The 16,641-nt window shown below is 36.2% G+C and overlaps 1 protein-coding gene across 1 annotated transcript in view; it reads left to right on the plus strand.

The window, feature by feature from the left end:
- ALG5 (ALG5 dolichyl-phosphate beta-glucosyltransferase) overlaps positions 1-16,641 on the plus strand; it is a 33,539-nt gene that overhangs the window by 13,644 nt on the left and 3,254 nt on the right. Inside the window, exons 6-8 of the mRNA XM_082675530.1 lie at positions 1,269-1,382; positions 4,894-4,953; positions 10,399-10,550. Coding sequence (XP_082531656.1) covers positions 1,269-1,382; positions 4,894-4,953; positions 10,399-10,550 — 326 coding nt within the window. The remainder of the gene's footprint in view (positions 1-1,268; positions 1,383-4,893; positions 4,954-10,398; positions 10,551-16,641) is intronic.

Raw genomic sequence — 16,641 nt, forward strand, 5'->3', positions numbered from 1 at the left:
CTTAGACTCTTTCCAAGAAGTCTGGCAGTGAAGTGGAGGCCATCCAGATAGGATGTGAGAGTAGCAGGCATTCAAAAGCCCCCTTTAAAGAAAACGATGAGGTGGCTGAAACAAGTTTGAGGGCGAAGGCAATTTTCCATTAATATTGTGTAACAACCTACAGTTCAGCCTTATCAGGTATCATTGAAATAGTCCTTTATCGTTTTTTTTATTTCAAACGTGTAGCTACAGATTTTGTGCCTTGTAATGTTTACTCTTTTCCAAAACTTAATAACGTTTATAGATTAAATATAACATTTTTATTTCTGCTTTTTTACCCATATTCTAACAGATATGATAAAGAAAATTACAGATACTAATTAGCCTTATACTATACAATAATTGATCAAATTTGTCTAGATTTGTATACATACATCTTATCTATAGCCACACTGCTGAGTGACATCAAAGCTGTATTCTGTATCAAACCATAAATATATTTACACTTAAGACACACTGTATTCACTCACATGCACCATGAAATTAAGAGTTGATGCGTAAATCACTTTTTGGCCTTTTGGCTAAGATCAAGTGAAGAGTTGATGCATAGTTTATTTCTGAGTGAAATATACACTCGTAGAGCCATATTCTGCCCAAAAGACCAATCAATTCAAAATTGAATGGCGTAATTTTGCTAAGTGTCAGATGCCTCAGATAGCAAAATAACATTTGAATATATCCATACTTTCTAAATTTTAGTGACATTCCACATTTCTTTATTCAACAATTAATTTAAAAACTTTAGATTCCATAATAAAAGATAGTGAAGATCTATCATGTTATGATGCATGTCATAGCAAAGCTATCTATGTTTTGTTCTTCCTATGCTGCTGTAAGGACCCCTGATCCCTTTTATGCAGCATAATACATATACAATACAGATATAATATTTATGATAGATATTTTACATTTTTATTCTTACTGATGCAGCATATCTTTAACTTATCCAAATCTATTTTCTTATCTTGATATTTTCCAAGGTATTAATAGTATGACTTCACAAAGTTTTAAAAATCATGAAATAGACATTAGCTACTTTTGGAAAGATCTTATCAATGTAATTTACGTTCAGTGAACTTCGGCCTTTTTCTGCCATTTCATACCTAATATTTAATTCTTGGATATTTTAAGTACAAACTGATATGTCACCGAATTTAACAAACTGATATGTCACCGAATTTAACCTTGATTTTAAGCAACTTTGTTTTCTTTGAAATTTTTAAATCCAGGGTGTATTCAGTTCTCGAGGAGAAAAGATCCTCATGGCAGATGCTGATGGAGCCACAAAGTTTCCAGATATTGAGAAATTAGAAAAAGGACTGAATGATCTACAGCCTTGGCCTGTGAGTATAAGAATATAGTTTAAACAATATTCATTAAAGAATAGAGGGGGTCTAAAGTAAAGTTAAAATGATATTTACCTGTAAGTTAAACAATTGGGAGATTTTTTTTTTGGTGTGAAATTCCTGTATACAGTCCCACAGAAGAGCTAATATTTTATTATAAACATTTGCTGATTTTCTGAGATTCACTTGACAATTACTTATTTAATATTCTGTCCGTCTCAATTTTAAATTGCTTTACTTCTACCAGAGTTTTAATATTTATCATGCATATTTAGCTAAGTCTTTTATTTAAAAGCATAGACTGAGACTTCTGGGTAAAGATGTGAAATGAAACTGGATCACCAGACTCTTGTTTTTGATGAAACAAACAAAAACAAAACACAAGCAGCAGTCTCTCAAAAAAAGATTATGTGTAAGTTCGTGCCATAACTTCAGAAAGTGGAGGTTGACTTTCACTCAGTATAATACATTCGACTTTCATCCAAATTGCTATGTATATCAGCAATTTGTTCCTTTTAATCACTAAGTAATATTTCATTGTATGGGTGTACCACAGTTTCTTTATCCGTCCAACTGTTGAAGGACATTTGGACTGTTTTCCAGCATTTGGCAATTATGAATAAAGCCAGTATCAACATTTGTTTTAAAAAATAGAGGTTGAGGAAAGAAAGAAAATCTTGGTGCCATTCCCACCTCTTAAAAGCCATTTAGAGAAAGAAGATGAATTTATCAAATTCTGAGCGTTTTTAAAAATATTCCCAATCTAGAAAGAATCAGACTTCAAGAATGAGTTAGCACCCATAGACAACCATATCCCAGGATTCTAGCAGAAGCGGAAATTGCTAGGGCTCACCATTGTCCTGGCCTCAGACTGGGTTTGGGTTGATCACAGATCCACGTGATTGGATCCATTCCTCAGAGGAGTGTACCCTTGTCCTTGTACAGGGTACGACAAAATCTCACAACAGCAAGGAACCCAGATAACCCAGGAAAGCTACATAGAGCTTTAGGGTGCTGCCCGCCACCACCAAGTATAATCCTCAGGCCTTGAGACTCTAGTTCAGAAGGGAAAAATAGGTATCACGAAAGGTAGAAGTTTATCAAGGAGAATTCACCTATACTGTACAAGAGCTACCCATGTTAATCATGACAAAATGAAAAGAAATAAATGGCAGCTACACCAACATATTACTACAGAAAAAGAATTAAAGAAAGTTTCATACAAAAGGAAGATAAACCCCATCTGAAAGCCAGTGTAATCCAAGGAAAAGGCTAAAATTACACAAGAGTATTTTTGCTAAAGAAATAATACTTAATGAAAGTAAGAATTCAGCAACACAGGCAATTTGAAGGTGAGATGACAGTTGCAGAAAGAAATTTTTGCTAAAGAAATAATACTTAATGAAAGTAAGAATTCAGCAACACGGGCAATTTGAAGGTGAGATGACAATTGCAGATTTAAGAAAACAAATTGAGGGCCAAAATAAGATCAATAAATGGAACTATCCATGAATGAAATAGACCAAATTTAAACTTAATTATTATATTTGTTAAAATATTATTATATATTTGTTAAAATAATTCCTGATCATTCAAAAAGTAAACAATTTAAAACACCACACATAGAAAACCTATTAAAGCAAAACATCCAAAACCCAGAAAATTTAATAATAATTATAAAAATCCATCTCATATTTCTTTTCCTAGGAATAAATATCTATTTAATTTCATAGTTTGTGAAATATTGTTTCTTCCTCCACCATCACCCACTCCCATTTGTTTTTTCAAGATACTAAATAAATTAACTAATATCATTCTTAAAAGAATTAGTTTTGCAAATATCCCTTTTACCTGTGCTGTTCAAAGCAGTAGCTACATGTGGCTATTTAAGTCAATTAAAATTAAATAAAATTTTACTTCTTCAGTCTCACCACATTGCAAATACATGTGGTTAGTAGCTACCTTATTGGCTGACACAGATGTAGAGCATGTCCAAAATCAAAGTGATTTTGGACAGTGAAATTATTAAATTATTATTGGATATGTTACATATTCACTCTTACTAAAAAAAGTATGTCTTTTTTCATCTCTTAGTAAATCATGATAAGCTAAAAGAAAAGTCCAACTGGTGAAATTCTTGGGTTTGATATCCTAGTTCTCTCCAGAGAATCTACGGAGACTTGATATATTTCTCCCGCATTATTTCTCTACCTTGGGGACCCAAGAGTGGGAGGGAGAGTGGAAGGTGTCAGATTGTTAGCTGCCTATATGTCATTCTGTGGTGGGGCAAAGAAAAGTTAAATGATTCAGCCAAAGTCAGGGGGTGAACCAAACCATACACTGGAAAAAAAATCTGAACCTTCCTCTTATAAATCCAGGTCCTCTGAAAAGGAAAGGAGTTCTGATGTCATCTTTTTTTCTAATCCTAACCCAATTTACTGCATTGTTACTATAAATGTTGAGTTTTTGTTTTGTTTTGTTTTTTGTTTTTTTGCGGTATGTGGGCCTCTCACTGCTGTGGCCTCTCCCGTTGTGGAGCACAGGCTCCGGACGTGCAGGCTCAGCGGCCGTGGCTCACGGGCCCAGCCGCTTCGCGGCATGTGGGATCTTCCCAGACCGGGGCACGAACCCGTGTCCCCTGCATCGGCAGGTGGACTCTCAACCACTGCGCCACCAGGGAAGCCCTATGATGTATTTTTAAATCCTCTGGAGCTAGTCCTTCATCACTCTTAGAATTTTCTCGGCTCTTCTTCGTTCTTTAACTTCCAAATCAGCTTGTCTAAATCAATGAAAAGTTATTTTTATGTTTTCATTGGTATGGCATTAAATTTAAAGATTAGCTTAATGAGCATTGCCTTTTCAGTGCTGTCAGTGCATCCTCTCATCCATGGTCATGGCATGCCCTCTGTGGCTGGATTTTTTTGTTTCCTTTGGTTGCGTTTATATCTTTCCTTTATTTAGATCTTGCCACATTTCTTGTAAAGTTTATAGATTTTTCTTATTGATGTTATAAATACTGTCTTTTCTTCCATTATATCTTCTGATCACTGTTTGTACATATGAAGGCTAAAATATTATATATATATATTCATTTTGTGCCCACTCATCTTTTTACATTCTCTTATTGTTTGTAGTAGGTTTTCAGTTGATATTCTTGGGTTTCCATAATGTAATGATTATATATAAAATACCATCTACAGATAACCCTTTTCTTTCTAATACTACTACTTTTTCTTATAATTATATTGATACAGTATTTTCAATTAGAAAAATCACTTAAATGTATGACTTTTGAAATAATGCATGCCCCTTATATTTAGCCCTGAATAGTGTCATCTTGGTAAATACAATTAGAGTTGTTTAAGTTGTACATATTCTGAATTCCTCAGTAAACCTTTAAAGATATTTAATGTTACTTTTTTAAAAAATAGTTTCTAAAAAATGAGGTATTCACATTGAAAATAAATATTTTTATTAATGATACTTATTTCACTGCTTTTTTCCTCAGGATCAAATGGCTATTGCATGTGGATCTCGAGCTCATTTGGAAAAACAATCAATTGCTCAGGTGAGGCTTTCATCATGGATCAGTTTTCTCCTTTTTTACATATACATTAGCATGAGATAAGCTTTCATACTTAATCTCATAAAGATGAGGTTCCTTTCAGAAGAAAGGATTAGCATATTCAGGAATTGATTTTTTTTTTTTTTCATGAGTATACAGGGAGGATGTAGACTTCACTTCGATTTTGGATACAAGCAGCTCTTTTTTTAAGACACAAAGAGAGTCCCCATTCAGTTATTATATAAGGCAAATTTCTCCAAATGATCCATTTTTGAACCTATCAACTTGCCTTTAGTTTTTCTCATGTCAGCACACTTAAGTACTATATTTTAAGTTTTATTCAAAGTTTAAATTTGTTTTTAACTGTTCCTCTTAGAAAAGCATTATACCTTCAGATTTGTAAAGTTGTACTGCCCTTTTTAGTATATTCAAAAAAATCACTGAAGACATTAACTTCTTCAGGTTGTAATTTACAGATCAGGCTAAGAAGCTGGAGTAACTTTGAGGAAAAAAATATAATAAGGAACTACTCTATGTAGTATTTTCTATTTTAATTATTTTTTCACTTGAAAACGTAGACCTAATGTATCAAGCTCCGTAACTGTCCATTATATTCTTAACAGTTCATCTACTAGATTGGTCAAGTAGATCAAGAATAAAGCCATATTTTCAGTGCAAGCTCAAAATTATCTGGGGTGTTTTGTTTGTTTGTTTGTTTTTCCTTTAATGCATGTTCTTAGGCCAATCCCAGACACTAAGTCAGACTCTAGCCACGGGACCAGGAATGTGCCTTTTTAACAGTTTCCCAGGTCACCCTATGCATACCAGAGTTTGAGAACCAGCAGAATAAAAGATTGAACCTTTCCCTTAGTGATTCTGAAGTAGGACATGAAAATATTCTCATTTTTTCCCCAAGATATACTGATGGCAGAGTCATAAAATCCCTTAAGGATTTTGCTTCAATGTGGAAACCTGAACTTTCCTTTTTTTGTTTTTGTTTTTTTTCGCGGTACGCGGGCCTCTCACTGTTGTGGCCTCTCCCGTTGCAGAGCACAGGCTCCGGACGCGCAGGCTCCGTGGCATGTGGGATCTTCCCAGACCAGGGCACGAACCCATGTCCCTTGCATCAGCAGGCGGACTCCCAACCACTGCACCACCAGGGAAGCCCCTCCTTTTTTTAAGAAATAAATAATTTTAACATCTTCAGCATCTAGTCCAAATGTAACTTTATAACCCTATGGACTGTTATGGGTGTTTCAAAAAGGTTAATCTGTTAACCATAGAGAATCAAACTCCTAGAAATTTAACACTGAAAGAGTTTAGAGATTAGCTAGTCCAACTTCATCACTTTACTGATACACAAGAGATAAGGAAAGAAAAAGTGCATGTGCGAAATGTTCAGCACATTATTTATCATTGTGAAATACTAGAAACTATAAAATACTAAATCCCAACACTAGAAAGTGTACATATTTCCCCTGGACGAAATTTCGTGCAGTGATAAAATAGATGATAATGGAGACTGTATAATCATGTTGGGAAATACTAAAATATTAGGTTGTATGGAGAAAAAACAGTATGATATTGTAAATACAGTATAATTGTGTAAAAAACACTTAATGAAAATAGACTGATGTTAATTTAAGGGTTTTGTGAGTAAATTTGGTCCTTTTTTAAAATATATATATAGATAGGGGAAAAGAGGATTATCTACTTGGAAAGGAAAAAGGGTTGGAGAAATAGGAGGCAGTAATTAGGAAGCAGTTGAAGTAATCTAGGCAAGAAATAGTTGGGACCTGTATTGTTGGTGGCAGTAGAAAAGAACTGTGGTTTTTGATTTTGTTTTTAACGGTGCAAATTCTCTCACTTAGAACTTCCATTGGTTGAAAACTCTCTTAATTTTTTTCCAGAAGAGTAAGATGAGGCTGTGCTATGGTCTGAACCTTCTTTTACCTAGTGATGCTTTTAACCAGTCACCAAGGGATCTATTCCAGGATCTATGCGTTTATAATTTATCTTTATAATTTATCCATCCATTCCTCCATCTGTAAAACTTAGTTACTGACATAGTGCTTTTGGACCCTACAGAATTGGCTGCTACTCTAGAAAGAAAGGGTAAACTGGTCCACTGACTAGAGATCAGCAGTTGTCCTCTGCAGATGCTACGTATAACTCCTGCTGAGTAGGCTTGTAGTTCAAGTCCAGGTGATTCTCACAGAACTATACCTGTCTTATAGAAGGTCATCTCCAAGGGGCAACACAACCATCTGCCACGTGTCCAAGAAAGTGCGGTGTGGCCTTCCACTTCTCAGCCATTAGGGTGTTCTCTTAATGTGCCATAGGTAATATAGATCCTGCATGGTGATCGATCTGTGGACAGTGAGAAAATTATAAAAGTATTAATTAACCAAGATAGTAAACAACTTCAGTAGCTTAACTGTGTAGTTTTCAGTCTTATCTGTCCTAAATACCTTACACATATTCTCAGTTAATCTTACCGTCTGTTCTGTTGCTCTCTTGGAAGACAAACATGCATGATACAGCACCATGGGAGTCTTTCAGGCATCCTTAAAAGTGTTCATATGCCCATGTGTTCTGTATAACAGTTAAAACAGTCATGTTTATATTGTCTGGGTATTCTCAAACTTATCATTTTTAAATGATTCAAAATAGAATCCATTACTGTTTGTTTGATCTCTTTAGATTTTTTTTTTGAAGAGTCTGCTTAAGTCTTAGGACTTCTTTAACTTCTCTTTTTAAGATAATAAAATTACCAGTCAGCTTTAAATTTCACCTGAATTCTTTGTTTACATTTCATAAACATTAGAGATGATTGTTAATATTAAAGCAGTGAATGTTTTTAAATGTCTACTTCAGAAGTTCATATAATGCTATTCTATGACTTTGTTACCTTCATTTAACTAAATAAGTCTATCCTGTAGTATGTTTTTAGATGTCTTCTAAATTCTAAGATATTTTGCCAAGTTTTAAAAATTAAAGAAAGTTCCAGTTGTTTGTAGATTATATTGTTATGCTTTTCAATATGTTAGAAATCAAATAAGTTAAAGTCCTCATGTGAACTCAACATGTTTCTGTTTTTTAAAAAAATAGCCATTATCCTAAAACAAACAAAAATCTTCTATTAGCATCCAAGCAAAAGCAGTCATGAATATTTTCATTTGGTTACTAGTAAGCTCATCTAAATCATGTTAAAAATCATTCAAGGAGAATAGTTTATAGGTATTATTTTTCTACCTTTTTTTTTTTTTTTTTTGCGGTACGCGGGCCTCTCACTGTTGTGGCCCCTCCCACCGCGGAGCACAGGCTACGGACGCGCAGGCCCAGCGGCCATGGCTCACGGGCCCAGCCGCTCTGCGGCACGTGGAATCCTCCCAGACTGGGGCACGAACTCACGTCCCCTGCATCAGCAGGCGGACTTTCAACCACTGCGCCACCAGGGAAGGCCAATTTTTATTTTTCTGTCTTTCGATTTCTGTTTGTTCCTTTCCTAAGCATAAATGCTCTTTTGGAGGTTTAATCACTCAACCAGTATTTATTGGAAATATTTTAAATGAAAGGCACTGAGCAAGCTGTTGTGAGATTCCCAAAGTATTTTAAGATGAGGTTTCTGCCCTATCTGCTTAGAGAGGTAAGACATACTTACATCAAAACATAACTAACGATTCTAGGTGATCAGTGAGAAGTGCTAGAGCTTTTCAAAGAGTTTGTTTTACGTACCCTATAGATAAGTATTTTATTCTTCCTTCCCTTCTTGCCCTATTTAATACACAAGTGAAACTGTGGTCAGGAGGTTAAAGTGAGCTTTCAAGCCTTCTTCCCTTATTAAAAGCTTTTATTAAGTTTCTGTTACTTCCTGTACCAAACACTTGGTTAAAGGCTTTAATATTATCTCATTTAAACTTTACAGTACCTTTGTGAGGCAGGCATTTCATTCTAGATGAGAAAAGTGGGATTTAGAGAGTGGAAGTAACTTGTTCAAGGTCAGCCTGCTAATCATTTTTTTTAAATAAATTTATTTATTTTTTTTTTTCTGCATTGGGTCTCCGTTGCTGCATACGGGCTTCCTCTAGTTGCGGCAAGCGGGGGCTACTTTTCGTTGTGGTGCATGGGCTTCTCATTGCGGTGGCTTCTCCTGTTGCGGAGCATGGGCTCTAGGCACGTGGGCTTCAGTAGTTGTGTCACGCAGGCTCAGTAGTTGTGGCTCACAGGCTCTAGAGCACAGGCTTAGTAGTTGTGGCACACGGGCTTAGTTGCTCTGCAGTATGTGGGATCTTCCCGGACCAGGGCTCGAACCCATATCCCCTGCATTGGCAGGCAGATTCTCAGCCACTGCACCACCAGGGAAGCCCACAGCCTGCTAATTATTAATGGAGCCAGGATTCAAATATAGGCCTGCTCAGCTCCGTGGCTTTTCTCCCATCATTTTTTCACTGTTGAGTCATGATTTTGTTCCATGGTGATAGAAAAAGACATGTGAATGAAGAACAATACTAAAGATTACAATAATGAAAAAGAAAATCCAAAAGGAGGAAAGGACTTTTATTTAGTAGGATGAGATATTAAATATTCTGCATAGACTCTTACTGGTTTGCTTATGTGCATATGTAAATATCATTCCATGGGTCTATTACCATAATTATAGAAAACTTTAAGAGATCTTATCTTTTTTTAATCCTAAATATGAAAGTCTTGAATTCAGTGATAGTTAATGATTTTTTTTAAAGTTTGCATTGTTTAATGAATAATGGAATATGTGTCATGTTACTACTAATAATAAAATTAATGACTAATAACAATAATGAATTCTCAGATAGGATTAGACTACTTAAGTTTAATATCCAAAGTATTAAAGAACTTTCCTGTTAAAATATATTTAATCAGAAATATCTGTCATAGTTAGAGACACTGGGTTTTTGTTTCAAACTCCTTTCTAGTCTGTGACACTCTGCTGTACCTCTTCTATCGCATTCTCGTTAGCTAGGTATCATACTTCAGGTTGAAATCTTAGTGTTTCATTTTTCCAAGATATTCTGGTAACTCACCTTTTTTTGAAACTGAAATGTGTTTGGGGCACAAAATATAAGGTGAATGAGATGTTCTCCTGGCTCAGAGCAGCCCTCCAACTGCTGTGGTACATTTCTGGCACATTGAAGCCCTGACTCTCACAGGCATTGTGATTCTTCTTGTCTGACTCCACCTCCAGGAAGTGAGTAACTACTTTTCTAGCCTCTGTCCAGCTCCAAGCATTAGGCGTCCTCACAGTTTCTAGAATAGACTTTGCCTGTGCAGCTAATGGAACAATGGCATTCATGTGTGATATCTACCCAGTCAATTAAGTATTAAGTTGCAGTTGTCTACAGCCAGGTGTTTTCAGTGTCTCCTTTATAGATAAATAGAAAAGTCATTTATATTTTGTCTTTGTTTCAGCGTTCTTACTTCCGTACTCTTCTCATGTATGGGTTCCACTTTCTGGTGTGGTTCCTTTGTGTCAAAGGAATCAGGGATACACAGTGTGGGTTCAAATTATTAACTCGAGAAGCAGCGTCACGGACGTTTTCATCTCTCCACATTGAACGATGGTAGGTTCCTAACCGGAATGTGTCTGGTGTATCTCATACAGCAGTTTCTCCAGGTAATGGGCAGCAGCCCTGTAGTCCCATAATGAACATCCAGGTTTAAACAAAATTGACACTTATATATGTAAACTTAATCTGTACCCTTACTAGTTTGGTTCTTATTTACCTCAAACCAAACATAGGGTATAAAGTTATATATTTACTTTAATTGTAGACAGCATAAATTAAGAGGCCTGAAAACATCCTGTTTCCTTAAGCTTCTTTTTTTTCCTTCAAAGAAAAAAGAAAAAGCTCAGACATATCAAAGCAGAAGAGGGTACCCACTTTCTCTCCTTTCCTTTCTTTTGCAGGAGTAAGTTCCCTCTCCTGCCTAAGACCAATCCTTGGACCTCTGCATCCCCTTCCACCTTCTAACAACCCGATCCTGTTCACTTATTTTCTCTCCTGTGTATTTAGCCTTTTCTCTCAACCACATCTTTCCCATCAGTTTTTTCAAGTTTAAATTTCTCTTGCCATTAGAAAAACACCCTCTCCATTGACCCCTGCCCCCAGCACCCCTTCAACTCTAGCCCTCTTTCCTTTCACAGCGAACCTTTTCTTGGAAAAGTGGTCCATATTCAGTGTCCCCATCTTTTCGCTTCCCACTCACTCCTCACCCATCCTCCCATCTAAACATCTAGTTACCCTCCTATGATTAAATCCAGTGGTCATGTTTAAGATGACGACTTACCGTCTCAGTGAACCTGTCAGCAGCATTCGGCCTCTCTTTCTCCCAGACCTCGCCTCAGCTCCCAGCCTGTTTAGGGAATAACAGTCACATAGAAGCCTGAAACCTTGGCGTCATTACAACCTTCCCCACAGCCCCTCCATATATCCAGCCCATGACCGAGGCCTGTTGTTTTGAGCTTTTATGTCCCTTCATTTCTCTTCATCTTCACCACAATCCAAGGCATCAGTTCCTATGCTGCAGTCCAAGGGGACCCTTCAGAAATTAGAAGTGATCAATCAGATGCTCCTTTCGGTGCCTTCCAAGGCCTTGAGAGGGATACCAATAGGCAGTATCAGTATTGATATTACGGTCTGGCCCACCTGAGTCTCCATGTGCAGATTCTTCCTTCTCACCACCCACTGCCCCTCCGTCAAGTTCTCCTTATCCTTCAGATCTTCGTTAGAACAACCTGCCCTCACTCTCTGTACCAGATCAGATGCCCTGATTGTATGCTGCTGCAGTGCCATAAGCCATTCTCGTAGCACCTGTCACATCTGTAGTGTTTTATTTGTGTAATGTTTCTTTTTCTCTATTAAAACCTAAGCTCCACAAGAGCAAGAATCCCATCTGATTTTGCTTATTGTATAGCAAAGAGAGTGCCTGGCACATCATAGGTACTCAGTAAATACTGTTGAAAGAATACTTACTGTTAGTACTGGGTTCTGTGTGAATTCTGTTCATGGTGGGAGTCTGCGTAATTATTCCAGTAGATGTTCATTTTTATAGTCTCTATAACTTTCATGTGTCTATTTGCAAAGATCTGTTATCTCCGTAGAAAGAGATGTCATATAATCTTCCCAAATAACTTTAAAGAAACTGTAGTTTCAGAATTAAAATTATCAAACATGTTTTTGAATCTTTCTTTCCTAGATTAAAATTTTTTAAGTAATGTATATTTGGTTTTAAAATTTAGATGCATGTTTCTATTATGTTAAAGAATAAAATATATTGATAGTTAATGGACTCCAAAATCAGAGGATCTTATTTATTAAGAAGCCACTCTAGAAATAAAGCCCTCCCTCTGCATTAGATATTTTTCAGTCAGTTGTTATGTCTCCATCTATGGTCAAAGAGCTAGGTTCTTTGTAGTTCAAAAGGAAGGATTTAAAAATGGAGAACATTAGGGTTAGGGTTGATGACTTAAAAATTATGAAGTTTCCTTGTCAGGACTGTTATAAGTCAGGATTGTTGTAAGGCAGCATTGTCCAACAGAAATATGATATGAGACACAAATGCAAGCCATATATGTAATTTTACATTTTCTAGTAGCCACATTAAAAAGTAAAAAGAAAGGTGACATTTATTTTAATACTATATTGAACACAATATAAATGTAGTCATTTCAGCATGCACTCAGTATGAAAAAAATACTGAGCTATTTTACATGCTTTTCTTTGTACTATGTCTTCAGAGTACAGTACATCTCAATTCAGACTAGCCACATTTCAGTTGCCCAGTAGCCAGCCACATGTGGGTAGTGTATTGGCCAGCACTGTTCCAAGGTTTTATGGGATTTTTAAGTTAAAAAACATGTTTTTATTTTTTTCTTCTTTAAATTTTATGTTCATGTGCATGCCTTTTTAATTATTTATTTGCAATTTGATTGGCATAATACTGACCTGACTTAAAATTTTAGCCTCTCACATCTCTCTTTAGGGTCCAGTTATGTTTATGTTGTGCCCATAAAGGAGAACACCAAATACACATGTATCAACCTGATTAGCAGTATACCCTTCACCACAGTTATGTTTCATTTCTTTATTTAAACATCTCTGTTCCTTCACTTCAATCAAGAAAGACTGAAGAGCAGATTTGTTTTTTCTTATGCAGCATAAGTTTTAGAAACCAAATTGTGCATCCACTCATTTCCATATGTGTCTCCTTAGACGGTTTTTTTAAGAGGACTTGTTCTAAAGATTCACTGAAATTTTTCTCGTAACTTTCAGGGAATCCAAGTCAAGTAGAGTTTCTAGGTATTACAACACTTCAAGGTATACGCTGTACTGCTGAAGTTAAAAGACTACAGGCATCTCTTTGATTCCGAATTACTTGAGTATGGGTAACGTTAAATGTTAAATATAAACATGTATATAAAATCTCCATCCTCTGAACTCTACCTCACCTAAATTCTTTCCATTTAATGTTAAGGTATAATTTGACTCAATTTATGAATAATTTTTTAAATGGATTCTTTGAAATATACTTCTAGTGAATTTTTTTAAATTTTTAATCAATGTTATTCACGTTTATAATTTAAAGTCATTCCATCAGGCTTATAACAAGAAAACAGTTGTCCTTTGCCCCATCTCCGTCCATCCCCCATTCCTGCTCCCTCACTCTAGTCACTTTCATCTCTTTACTGCTTGTTTGTGGTGTTTGCTTTCACATTGAAAACAATGGGTCTGCATAGCTACGTCTCAGTTTTTCAGTTTTAGATATTAATTTCCACAATAGGAAATCAATGGACAAGTATCTCGTTCTCTTAAACTCCTGTACACCCTCCACAGATATGCTCCTAATACAGTTCTAAAATAATGTTTGCTTAGCTCAGCATTGATCGTTGTAGCTGGGTAAAGAGAATTCAAATTTGAGCCGTAGCATGCAGTGGGATTATACGACCCACATAGTTGTAGTACTTTTTGTTTTTCTAAAGGTAATAACTGGAGTTTTTTGCTGGCATTACTTGACCATGGATCTAACACTTGTCCTCACTCTCTGACAGAAGCATAAGTTCCCAGACACATCAGATTATGCCTCAATTCCATCTTTTTCTTGGAGATGGAAAGCCTTTCTCATTGACTCTTCCTTTCTAGTTGTGTCCTGGCTTGCTGCAGCTCCTGTCCTAGATCTTGTTTTCCTTGGTTTCCATCCTAATTTAGTAGAGCACACCTCTCTTACACCTCCTAAAAAATATGAGAAAGACACTGCGAGACCCCACATGTAGAGGCATGCCTTGATTCTACCCTCACACTTGTTTACCAGTTAGCTGGAGAAAGAGTTATAGGTTGGAAATCCTTTTTCCTCTGGATTTGGAAAGCATTGCTCTGTTGTCTTTGGCATCAGTGTTTCTCTGGAAAAGTCCAATTCTGTCAATAATCTAATCTTGATTCCTTGTGTATGGCATGTTTTTTCCACCCCACTTTGGAAGCCTTTTATTCAGTGTTTTGAAATGTCATGATTCAGCGACTTAACGTGGCTCTTTTTCATGCATTTTGTTGAGTACTCAGGAGGCCCTCTAAGTCTGGAAACCCATGTCCTTTAGTTCTGAGAAATGTCCTTTATTCATTTCTTCGATGATCTCCTCTGTCTTTTCTCTCTTCTGTCTTATAAAACAGATATAGAGCTTCCCTATTGATCCTTTCATTTTATTTTCTCTCCCTCTTCCTATTTTTCTTCTTTTGAGATTTCCTCAATTTTATCATCTAATCCTCCTTTTAAATTTTTATTTCTGCTATCAAAACCTCAATTTCCTGCAATTCTTATATTCTAGTATTCATTTTTTAAAATCTGTTCTTGTTTCATGACTACAGTAGCTTCCACTAACACTTTATTTTCTTCTTTCCTTGCATTGTTTCTGTTGCTCCAGTTTTTTTCTTTATGTTTGTTTTTATCATTAACGTTTATCCTTAGGTATCTTTAGTATGGTGCTAAAAATTTTAGCTCATCAGCAGCTGGGTGCGTGGTCAGCAAACTCTGACTGATAGATTTCACTACAAATTAAACTAGTGGGGCCATTTTGTGTGGGTAACTCCCAGCTGTCACTATGTTTGGGGCTGGTCATTTTCACTAAAGTGGGATCCTTCAATTTGCTGCCTAGGAAATATGATCCTGGCTGCCAGCATTCACAGAACCGGCTGGGAGAAAGGAGAATCTCATACAGATTTTCAGTGAGCCCTCCGGTTTGCAGCCCACCTGCACCTCCACTTACAGAGGTCACTTGGGCCCTTGATGCCTGAGCCTCGGGGGCTCTGTGGTGCCCGTTAACCTGCTCTGGGCTTCTCCCTCTGCCGTTGTCTACTTTCTAGTTACCACTTGTCTAGCTACTTTCCAACGTTCACATTTTTTTTGTTGTTGTTACTCTCATCTTCTCTTTGTTCTCGTATGGTTATCCCATCATTGTCGTTTTAATTTTAGTGGGATTTCAGGAGGGAGCAGTAGGGTGTGTGTGTGTGCCATGTTTAGCAGAGTCTCAACACACTCTTTGTTCTTCAGAAATACATCTGTTCCTGAGGTAACAGCTGTATCAGGAACTGAATAACAAAAGAAAACGTGGTGACTCTGCCCTCCCCACATTTACCAGAACTCAAGAAGTCATTTCAGTAGGAGAATAACCCTTATGCTGCTTCTCTTTATTGGCATAAGGTTCCATCCAGAAGTACTTGGTATTTTAATTATAATATTTCCTTTGGTAACAGATTGGTCTCTTATTTGTAATATGGTGATATGAACTGCAGTTTGTTTTGTTTTGTGGTTTTTTTGTTGTTTTGGGGTTTTTTTTTTTAAATAAACATCTCATGTCTTCTAAAATGTTTAAGGGGAGAAGTGTATAATAAAAACAATAGTTTATAAGATGAATAGCCCTTTCAGTTTTTTTTAATATAAAAAAAATTAATTTGTATTTCAGTTTATCGGTGGTTTTTTTACCCCACTCCTTTTCATTCATCATTTTTATGTTGTTTTGTGTCTTTGATAAGTCACTAATTCTATATGATATCTTTGGAGAAATACTTAATAATCTTGATCTGATTATTAATTAGCATTACTCAGCAGCCCATTAGGTAACTTTTTGGTTTTATGTTAAAGGAAAGTTTTAAGGGTTAATATTCAAATTATTTCCTTCTTTCATGAGTGTCACAATTCTACTTAACGGAAGTTTTACTTAGTCCTTTTAGAAACACAAAGAACACATTTGTAGGTGGTTTTATCATCTTAGGTAAATATTTTATTAGGATAAGGAAAAGCATTAAGTGTTTCTAAAAAAAATAGTTTTCATATTGAATTATCCAAACACTTGGGATTTAAACTAGTTGCATAATGGATGGTGGTGGTATTGTAGCCAAGAAAACAGAACTTCCAAATTCAGATTGTCTGGAATCAGGGAAATCAGATAGAAGTGGATTTTAGGCGTTTTCTTGTTTGTGCTCATATCTTAAAACCAAGCCTGGGAAGTCTGAAGTGTGTTCCATGCAGTCTAGAAAGTGGGGCATTTCATGGCTCAAGAATGAAAGCAAAACAGTGAAAGACTTCAGTGCTTTTTGAGGCAAGTAAAAGCATGAAGTGCAGCACAGGCAGTGGTGCTTCTCTTTTTGAGTTTAATGCCAGTGA

Source organism: Grampus griseus, assembly GCF_964374135.1.
Source record: "Grampus griseus genome assembly, chromosome: 18".
NCBI lineage: Eukaryota > Metazoa > Chordata > Mammalia > Artiodactyla > Delphinidae > Grampus > Grampus griseus.